This window comes from Cibotium barometz, chromosome 9 (assembly GCF_041138505.1).
Source record: "Cibotium barometz isolate CiBa-2024 chromosome 9, ASM4113850v1, whole genome shotgun sequence".
Classification (NCBI taxonomy): domain Eukaryota; kingdom Viridiplantae; phylum Streptophyta; class Polypodiopsida; order Cyatheales; family Cibotiaceae; genus Cibotium; species Cibotium barometz.
Window position 1 is genome coordinate 10,953,260 of NC_141054.1, and position 11,393 is coordinate 10,964,652.

Below are 11,393 nucleotides of genomic sequence, written 5' to 3' on the forward strand. Positions count from 1 at the left end.
TATGGTCGATATGGCGCCAGTGGATGACAAGCTATGTGACAACCACTTTGGAGTACTAGAGTTATGGTGGCATAATTATAGCGCTAGCTCATATAGTCGGGTTCACACTATAGATCGACCATTTTGTATGTTATTGTAGGAGAGTACTTTCCCTTTATGTATGTACTCTTATCTTTTAGTTATATGGTTGTAGAGAAGAGAAGAAGATATAAGAAAATTCAGCCATCCATCTCTCTCTTGTGTCCTGCACTCTCTTATGTGTGCGTGCGTGCGTGCGTGCGTGCGTGCGTGTTTGCTTGCAAGGAACTCAATCTCTCTCTCTCTCCCCCACATTCTCTTTTGAGTGTTGATGTGGAGCATAACGATTGCAGATCTGAGGCAATGTGTGACTAAAGCTGGTAGATGTTTATCAATATATATTCATCTAAGTATTTTTGTTAATCAAGCCAACAAGTGTGCATTTATACCATGCATAACATGAAAGAGAATTCGAAAACATTCAATTGATTCTACAAATTGAAACAAAACAAAAACAATTGTAGATATTGTGCTTAGCTTAACAAATGGGTATGGTGTCTCGAAATGAAACAGAAACAATTGCACATATTGTGCTTAGCTTAACGAATGCTTATGGTGTTTTGCATTTTTTGGACAACTTCTTGTATGTTTTTGTATGATAGACCCACATCCTTCTCTAATGCAAACCTAGCTTGCTCTTTGAGCTTCTGCACCCTTTTCCTCATTTTTACTCCCTCCTCACCACTCATCATAGACCTTATAACCTTTTCCACCTCTTGTCGATCCACCATTCTGCCATCAGTTGCCACAAATGTCATGCCAACTTCCCACTCCTCCACTATATATTGTCGATTTAAATTTTGATCCCCAAAATAAGGCCATGTGAGCATGGGGACACCCATGGAGATGGCCTCCATGGTCGAGTTCCAACCACAATGAGTCAAGAAAGCTCCGATGGAGAGATGAGATAGCACTAAAGGTTGAGGTGCCCAAGATATAAAAAGGGCACGGTCTTTGGTTCGCTCTATAAAACCTTGGGGTAGTTGTGCAGATGTTCCATCCATAAGATCGGGGCGTAGCACCCATAGAAAGGGTTGTTGGGTAGCCTCTATACCAAGTGCAAGCTCATGCAATTGCATGGAATTGAGAATGGCTATACTTCCAAAGGCAATATAAAGCACAGAAGATGGTGCCTTGTCCTCTAGCCAATCTAAACATTCCTTGTCTTGTGCCCATAAACCACTACTAGCCACATTCCAAGGACTCTCATCATTATTGAGAAGTACCAAAGGACCCACTGATAATACTTTCAAATTCTCATCTACTAGTAGAGCATCCATGGCTTTATTCTCCAGGTCATAATAAGAGTTGAAAAGGATGGCATCGAATTCTTTTACACATTTGCCCGTACACTTTATGTGATTGAACATGAACTCATTGTCATCTTTAGTTCCAACTTGCCAAGGAAGGTTTGTAGCTGGTATGTCAGGAAGCCCAGGAAGTGAAGTTAATTTTTTTGTCAAGTCCTTTGGAGAACCTGTACAAATTTTGATTCAAGGTTAGAAACAAGGGCCCATGATATAGTCTACAAATGCTCATGATGCTATGGGTACTCTACTTGAAAATGAAAAACTAAGAATTCCCCCCCTTTTTTTTCCAATGCATAAAAACATTTTCAAGAAATGGAATGTTATTTCATAGCAACAATGATGTGGTTGCACAGCATAGTAGTCCCCTAAGCCCTTATCGTCATGAAAACTAATTAAGGGATAAGTAAGTTGCTTTTTAATAAGAAGATAGCCACGTAGTAGTAGCTAAAGCTCTAATTAGCCATATAAGTATGTTAAGGGGGATAAGTAAGAAGCATTTTAATAAGAAGACATCCAGTAGTTAAAGCACTAATTGCCCCACTAATTTATCTGACCACCACATTTAATCCTTCTTGAAACACATGATTAGCCATATAAGTATGTTAAGGGATGAGTAACTAGCTTTTTAACAAGAAGACGGCCACGCAGTAGTAGTAGTAGTAGTAGTTAAAGCACTAATTGCCGACTAATTATCTTACCATCACGATTTATTTGCCCACTCGATAGCAACAGAGGAATGTGATAAACCACGGAGAACGTAGCCATGCCAGCGGGACAGAAGCCAATTAGCGTTGGGATCTTCATCTTCTCTGCAGTTTCAAGCACCCAATGCATGAAGACATCCGAGATGATGCAATTGACAGGGTTGCTTGTTTGATTAATCTCATAGATTAGCTGCTGCAGACGGGGCATCATGTTGTGGTGAATGGCTTCTGTAAGCTTTTTGAGGTCAGAGGTTCTTTGATTATCGTGTAATGGCAAGCCATCAGAGATAGCCACCATCTTAATATCATGGTGGGTTTCTTCTTCATTGTTTAGCTTTCTGGCTTCCATGATGCGCATATGATTGTGCTCAGTGTTCACGAAGGTGATAAGAAAGCCATGCGAGGCTACAAGGTGTTGAGAGAGTTGCATCAGAGGGTTGATATGGCCTTGTGCAGCAGAAGGGAACACCAGGGCATGGGGGCGTTCCATTCTTGCCATATTTCGACTCACTAGGGCTTGGGAAATAAATATGTCAATGATTTTAAATATTATGAGATTTTCACGAATTGTGCTTTCTCTCTCTCTCTCTCTCTCTCTCTATATATATATATATGGTTCAGGAATGAGGGGAATCTCTTCCTTGCTAGAAAAAGGCAAACAAATCGAGTTAATGGGAATCAAAGCAAGTTTGTAGAATGCCCTCGGGCTAACATTCCTAAGCAGATAAAAGTCCAAAGTGGAGCTTTGGAAAAGGCTCAAGTTTTAAGGATTCTCTCTCTCTCTCTCTCTCTCTCTCTCTCTCTCTCTCACACGCACACGCACACGCACACGCACACGCACACACACGCACACACACTCACACGCGTGTGTGTGTGGGAGAGAGACAAAAATGCACATGTAGGTGTCTTTCATGATTTCAAAATAAAAGCATCTTGTTTCTCAAAAAGGCCCCTATCCTTCTCCTCTTTGTTTGATAAAAGAATTTCGATGTGAAATATGCGATTCAACATGTCATTACAAGCCCCCCCTTTTTATGGAGGGAAAAAAATTATAGCACTCACACCTACTCATACCCACTCGAAAGTCTAGAATGTCAACATGTCGCAACATCCAAGTGTCATTAAAATCATAAATTAAATGGTCTAGGTGGAAAAGAAACATAATGTGATAGATAAGAATGAAAAAAAATAGTCCCTAAATGTTATACGAAAAATAACATGGTTAATGTTGTGGTGGTTGTTCTTAGGTACACTCAATCATAATTGCTCGCAGCTCCTTTGAGCACTTGTTTTTCTAGTCCAAGAGCAGGGAGCATATCCCCAAGAATTACACTCCTTATAGCTATTAAACTACATAGCATCTTACTTAACAAGTTATGTAGTCGTTTTCAAGATACCCTTGACAACTTAACAAGGTACTTCTTGTAGCTATAAAACTACATAGCGTCTTACTTAACAAGTTATGTAGTCATTACCAAGTTATGTAGGCATTACCAAGATACCCATGATGTAGTCATTACTAAGAAACCCGTGAGACAACTATTGCTAAATGCCACAATCTGACCCATGATGTAGTCATTACCAAGTTATGTAGGCATTACCAAGATACCAATGATGTAGTCATTACCAAGAAACCCGTGAGACAACTATTGCTAAACCCCACAATCTGACCTAATTTGTAAGGCTTTCCATTTACAAATATATGCATCTATGTGGGTGAACCTCTCCTCTTATGGTGGTTCCACTTAAGTTAAGGGGTATTTCTATAAATACCATATATCATCAAGCTTATGATGTGCTTTGAAAGATGTACTATGAAAGCTCTTTCCTCTTACCCCATGAAAGCTCTAGACAGTAAAAACTCATAAGATTGATGTTATGGTTCTCATTACAAACTTGTACATGGGAGAGTATGTAAAATCCACATCCTCCTTTGGTGATAGTAGGAGCTATAGTATAATGATGCCCCTAGTAAGAAAAAGGCCCTTGATTTGGCAAGAGATCATGTCCTAGAGCGAGACCACAAGCAATGTAATCATAGGATTATATTTTGGAGTTTAAATGTGTGGTTAGATGATCTGTAGCGATGATCTCCTTTTAGCAATAGTGTTTGTCAATGCTATAGACATAACACAATAAAAAATAGACAAGAATGCAAATAAATTATTGTGATAATTTTATTAAGGTTGGTAATGGAAGGAAATGAATAATTTTATGAAGGCTGGTTAGGAAATAATTGAATAATTTTTATTAAGGCTAGTTAGGAAATAATTGAGAATTATTGAATAATTTTATTAAGGCTAGTTAGGAAATAATTGAGAATAATTGAATAATTTTATTAAGGTTGGTTAGGAAATAATTGAGAATAATTTTATTAAGGCTGGTTAGGAAATAATTGAGAAATATTTTTCTTAGATGCATGTTTTTGCGAGAGAGAGAGAGAGAGAGAGAGAGAGAGAGAGAGAGAGAGAGAGAGAGAGAGAGAGAGAGAGAGAGAGAGAGAGAGAGAGAGAGAGAGAGAGAGAGACTCTTCATATAATAAGAGAGAGATAAACATGTCATGGCACTAGGCACACATTATATACACTACAAAACCATTTGCAATTGATTGTGATTCATATTTGTCTAGTTGGGTCAAGACTTTCAACTGTATCCAATCTTGAATGATAGAAAAAAAGTGCTAGTTGTTATATATGATAGTAAAAATCTACGTAAGAACAAACTAAACTAATTAATCAGGTCCAAGTTTATCTCAATCGAGTTATCAACTCTAAAAAAAGGCTTAACTTTTAATTAACAAAAATATACTTTTGAGAACAAAGTAGACCAATCAATTGGGTCCACTTTTATCATAATTGGTTTCAATTTCATCTTAATTTGGCTCTTTTAGCTTGGGATAATCATGTTCAAGTGTGCTAAGCTCTACTACTACATGAAACCTTTCCAAATGTAATTCCCCTTGTGCAAAGATTAGCACTGATATGAATTATTCCATCAGTCTTAATTGGATCCAAATTTATCTTTGTTAGTTACAAATAAGTCATTTATTCAAATAGAGCCAAGATCAAAATTACCCATTTTAGCCCAAGTATAGTTTATTTAGATAGTTTGATTAGACCCAATTGAGATGGAATTGGCTCCCCCAGCTAGTTGCAAGTACATCTCAATAGGTTCCAATTCATATTGACACTAAACTCACGACAAGACACTGCTGCCATACACGCGTTCAATACACGCGATAAGTTACGGGCGTGTGTATGGTCGCGCATGTAGTATCGGGCACGTGTATATTGGCATCTAAATTCGTGTGTATACTGGTTTCAGAAACGCGTCTACCAGCGCGTGTATATTGGCATCTAAATTTACGTGTATACTGCTTTCAGAAACGCGTGTATCAGCGCGTGTATATACACGCAATTATACATGCATTATTACACGCAAGAACTTTATTAAGAAAAACTCCATTCCTTTATAAAATTTAAAACCATTTTCTTTAAACCATCTCATAGTACATTACAGTATATATCATTACACAATCCCACTACATGCATTTACAACAATGAAATATATTCAAAAATAAATCATGAGATGATAATTAAAAGACAACATATACAATAGAAATGTCATCAATTTAGAACGATATAGTGATGGATTGGTTAGGGTTCGATCTCATCTTCAATAAGATCCATCCTTACCAAACGATCAACACCATTTGATCAATTTGTAAGGCTACGATTAAATTTATTCCACTATCGATATTCTGTCCATTGATAATGGTATCGATGCCCTGATCATCCTCATCAACATCACCATCATCCTCAATGGTAGAGTCATCCTCATGATCATGAGAAATGGCATGCTCATCATCATTATCACATGATCATCTCTTATTTCTTGTAGATGATTGATCACAACATCTTCATTGGCATGTTCGACATCATCTTCATTGCGGCTTGTTACATCCTCCATATGCTCCATATCAGTGAATGTATTATACATCACTTTGGAACGTGGTGCAATAGGGATGACGTACCACCATTCAATGTCATGCACCATTGGCAGATAGATAACCTACTCAAATACACATACTGCAGTAATTAATTAGCATATCAAAAGTCAAGGGGTACGCGAGCTTAGATATATATGTACATGAAACACATTAGTAAAAAATGCATACCTGCTCACATTGTTGTGGCAATACGAGCCTATCTTTCTTTGTTTGCCAAAACTTTGTAGAGTCAATAGTTACATAGCCACTTGCATGGCATTTTATTGTTGCATTCGGCCCTTTTTCCACCACGTTCATTTGCCATTTGACATCCAAAACATACACATAGAAGCGACGAAAGTCAAGCCTAAATATGTCTTGGATTGTGCCACAATAATCATCCATTTTTCCATTAGCTCCCTCAAAGCTACTAATGACACCGCAATCTTGTGTATTCCTCTTTTCATCAATTCTTTGAGTTCGAAAATGCTTGCCTTCATACCATATAGCATTGAACATAGTGCACTGGACCAAAATAGAAGCAATATTTGTGTAAGCAATGTGAATAAATATTAAAAGCAAATCACTTACAATAACTAATGCAAAACATTAGTTCTATGTACCTTTAACATGCATCCTTGTGCATACTCCCATTCTTCCGCCATGATATGTACCTTTAACATGCATCCTCGTGCATACTCCCATTCTTCCGCCATGATATGCAGCCCCTTGTCGCTTACAATAACTAGTTCTATGTACCTTTAACATGCATCCTCGTGCATACTCCCATTCTTCCGCCATGATATGCAGCCCCTTGTCGCTCTCTGCTCTCTCCATTTCCTCATGCAACCAATCAACATGGATATCATTCGGAAGTGTTGCTAGATGCTTAGAGTATGCCTTACAAGAGCCATGTTGCCTCCGCTCTTTCTGCTTGCCTTTTTGTCTTTGTATCCTCATATCTTGTAACCAATCTGCTCATCACATCACTATTAAGGATGCAAGTGAAATTGAGATCATCAATTACTTTACTCTGTCCTTTTCCTTGAGGCACAATAGAGGTCATCCTCCTCAAGTCCTCTTCATTGCTCCATAGTCGCGGGCAAAGAGCTGTCCACCTGACCAAGAAATTCTGAAATATATACAAGAGACTCTTGTATCAACCAACCCTCGGCCATGCTTCCTTCGGGCCTTGCACTTTGCCTCACAAAGTCTTTTAAGGTCTTTATGAAGCGCTCTAGGAAGAACATCCAACGTGCATGCACAGTGCCACATAAAGCAATTTCGTCCACTAAATGCACAATGAGATGTAGTTGACTTGTGAGAATGGTTTGCGGAAAAGTCTCCTCTACCAAACAAACCACCTCCACTGCCATAACACGCGCATCATCCAACATATCTGAAAAATAAATGAATAGTACGTTATACCTCATGCATGTTCATTTTGCAAGGTAGAATGAAGGGTGATCTGACATGGGTTTTACATACCTCACAAGCTCGCCCATCTTATAAATACATTTTTTCAAACTCTTGTTTGCACGATGGTCGATGCTAGTAGGTAGTATGAATTGCGCACATAAGAGCACATGTATGTATGGTTTATGGCATTACAAAATTTAATTTCGATGTACAAAACTTGGAAAACACTTACTTGGAGCATCTTGTGCCAATCGTGGGACTTCAACCCATATAGTTGCTCAACGCCTCTTTTCTTAGTGGTTGTAAAGGCTCCCTTCAATGATCTCATGCATCCAGTGGGAGTACGCAAAGTGGTGATGGCTTGCTTTACCTTGTTTTAAATGGTTTTAACTCTCTCCAAATCTTGCTTTATTCATATAAAAGGAAGAACAAACAACAATAGTCATTAGAGAGGCTTACTTTACCTCTAAGATCAGGTCTCTTGAAGCCATCCAAACTTGACTAGTGGTGGTTATGTCCTCTCTTTTGAAATCTCTCCTTCAAGTTGTCACTAAAGAAGTTGTTACACCTCATGCAAAGGAATCACACTCCTGTCAAATATCTACTCTCTCACATAAAGCATAGACATGAACATGTATTAAGAATTACTCTACCTTCTACTATTTACTCTCTCTCTCCTACACACATAAAGCATAGATAGGAACATGTATGAATAATTACTCTACCTTCTACCGTTTATTCTCTCTCTCTGTCTCTTCTGTCTCTCTCACACACTCTCTCTCTCTCTCTCTCTCACACACACACACACACACACACACACACACACACATACACACACACACATTTAACTACAAAATTGTAAGTTACACACAATGAAAAAATACCCAATTTTTGAGAGGCTAAGCTTTGTGTCACGCTTTTATTGGATGACTTTTCTCGCTCATTTAATGAGAGTATTGGGTTAGGCATGCGACAACCCTATTCCTGAGATATTATCTACCTCTTGCAACTTCCTCTGCAACTTTTTTGTTTTGGGTGGTTGCTTGACGCTCGTCTTTAGCGGTGGAGGAGATGGGGCACATTAGGTTCATACAGCGATTTCACACACTCCACACTCGGAGAGGTTTTCCTATTTAAAGGCACAAGTTTGAGGTGAGGGTAACATCTCACTTAGCCCAAATTCTTATTGCTTGGTGCTTATGGCTCTATTACTTGCTTCTTTTGGGGCGCCTTCTACACATGTGCACTCGGTTTATGTTTTTCAAAGCTTCCATATGATTGTTTATGCCTGCATTGTTGAAATATATAAGTGAATAGGGTGTGTGTGGGAACAAGCCCTTGGTTAGAGACTGTAAAAGAGAATCTGTAAATGTGAGAGAACCTGTGAAAAGGTGAGAAGAATCTATTGGGAGAGAATAAAGGGTAGCATGAGGAGATTTAGGAGGTGTGGAGATATTCTGGGAGAGGTGGAGAGAATCAAGCAAAAGAGGTGGAGTGAATCAAGGAGAAATCAGTGGGATTAGATGCTTGGATGTAAACTCTATAAATTGAGACATTGGCGTAATGAGAATTTGCTGGTTTTTGATTATCCATGCCTACATTAAGCTATCACTTAATTGATCACTAATTATGTCTTAATTATTATCTAATCACTTTGTTAATGATGTTGATTCTAGCATTTGATCCACCATATATCATCACATTGCTGTAATTTTAACATGGTATCAGAGCCTAGCCTAGAATCCATCAAGTTTATGAGCCCATTATTTAGTTAACTAAGATTAGTAGATAATTAGAAAATAATCAAATTTTTACTTATTTTCAAGAAGCTTTCTGTACCCCCAGCCAGTGGAGGAGCTCCCTCTCCTTGTAGGCTCAACATTAGGAAATAATCAAATTTTTTAGTTATTTTCAAGAAGCTTTCTATACCCCCAGCGAGTGGAGGAGCTCCCTCTCCTTGTAGGCTCAACATTAGCCCAAGCCCTTTTAGTGACTCATACTAGACTCAAGGGCCTACACACAACCCAAAGTAATTGAAGCAATTCAGCGCAGAACGTCAGCGGCAACATGATTTGTAGGTGCCATTTTTTTGGAGGAAATCTGAGTTTTCTACTTCATCAAATGAAATGTGTCTAATTCCTCTTAGCTCTAGGGGTTTTCAAGCATGCTCTACAAGCTAGTATTTATTTCATAGAGTTTTACCAAGGTGTCCCACGCCTCCTTGGGAGACTTGGCATCCTGAATGTGCCCAATCATGGTGTCCTGTATACTAATGGAGAGCCAATACACAACTTTCTTGGCTCCTTGGTTCCAGTCTTTAAACTCTTTCACATCTATAACAGTCGGATTTATGTCCGGTATCTCTGGTACCTCTTCATGCTCACCATGTAGTCCCAACAGTCCTTTCCCATCAGGAAATTCGTCAACCTGAACCTCCAAGCATGAAAGTTGTTCTTATCAAGCTTCTCAGCCATAATCTGGATTATGCCATCATTTGACATCTTACCAGACAGACAAATTTACCAGAAATAGCACTCTGGTTTGTCTTGCACAAACTGTTGTATTTTCTGCAGCGGTACTGTAGTACTCTCAAATGTCACAACCAGTGACTTCAATATGCATACATACACCCAATGGCAACTGTTGACCTCTTTGCAGCACCCACAGTGTCTGCACAGCCAATCTGTCTTCCTGCAGTTCTTAAAATAGATTTCTACAGAGAATCGATGACTTACCCGCAGCGCTCGAAATCGCCTGCTTTTTAAAAAAATGGAGGTCCAGACACGCCCGAAATGCGTTTTCGACCCAGAAAATGTCGTCCGATAGGATAGTATAGTTGTCCTATAGCTTTACTCCCACGAAGAAAGCTTCTCAATCAAAGATCGTTTGCCGGTGCCTGCCGTAGAGCTCCCGACAAGGGTGTAGTCACCAACACAAATAGGGAAGAGTAGTTGAAGCTCTTACCCTCGTACCGCTTCTTGTGGTTCTCTTGCTTGCAGCTCAGCCCTTAGCATGAACCAGGCTCTGATACCATGAAAAGATGCAGGTGGGAAGAGAGCTTGAGCTCTTGCAAGCACACACACACACTCACAAAACCCTAATAGAGAACACACAAGGTGAGAGTCTGAAAATCTTCTTCTTCTTCACTCAACACTCAACACACCATATACAAAGATAAGAGTCCACCCAATATGAAAGGTACTCAACCAAATACATACAAGAGTTCGCTATTTTGTGTGAACCCAACTAAATGAGCTGGCGCTATAACTATGCCAGTCTCTAGAATGGCTGTCACACAGCCTGTCATATCACTGGCCACATATCACCCATGATCTCACCAACCATGCCAATGGTATAAGTGTGGGACCTATCCCCCAGGAGGGTCATCAGTGTCCACCGCCTCACTAGATGAGCTCGATATCTCTACAGAGTGCATGTGGTACTCCATTGCAAAGAGCGGAGGTGAAATAGCCTTCTAAGCACACAAAAAGACAGCAAATCTCGGACTCAAGCATGCAAAATATATGCACTGGGCTCAGCCCATTGCCATAAAAACTACGAGAAACACACTCAAATACACTCAAGAATGGCACACACACACTATCTCTCTCTCTCTCTAAGAAACCATAGCCTTACACACACAAAGAAACTAGACCTAGGTTATGGCACACATAAGATAGGCATGAAATCATCCTCACCATCTTCTTCTTCACTCTCTTCCTCCATGGATATGGCGTTGAAGCACAAGAGAGATGGAAGAAACAAGAAAGCAAGAGTTTGTGCCAATTGAGAGAGATTGAAAAGAACCGTGAGATTGGTAGATAAAGGTAGAGAGAGGTTGTAACCAACTTCCAACTTCCCAAACCTCCCAAATCACACGACTCCTTTCTCTTT

At 39.3% G+C, this 11,393-nt stretch overlaps 1 protein-coding gene across 1 annotated transcript; it reads right to left on the reverse strand.

The window, feature by feature from the left end:
- Window positions 1-571: 571 nt before the first annotated feature.
- On the reverse strand, window positions 572-2,629 carry LOC147635259 (UDP-glycosyltransferase 85A1-like). Its single transcript, XM_086802147.1, has 2 exons — window positions 2,087-2,629; window positions 572-1,555 (listed from the first exon to the last, which is right to left on the reverse strand). Exons 1-2 carry the CDS (start codon window positions 2,589-2,591, stop codon window positions 618-620), a joined length of 1,443 nt encoding a protein of 480 aa, XP_086658273.1. The 5' UTR covers window positions 2,592-2,629; the 3' UTR covers window positions 572-617.
- Between the last annotated feature and the right edge of the window lie 8,764 nt (window positions 2,630-11,393).

Bases quoted from the DNA above. Each gene is read 5' to 3' on its own strand.
- LOC147635259 (XM_086802147.1), bottom strand. From the start codon at position 2,591: ATGGCAAGAATGGAACGCCCCCATGCCCTGGTGTTCCCTTCTGCTGCA. The intron at 1,556-2,086 runs GTAAGATAATTA...AAATTTGTACAG, and splicing joins TGGGCAAATAAATCGTGATG to GTTCTCCAAAGGACTTGACA.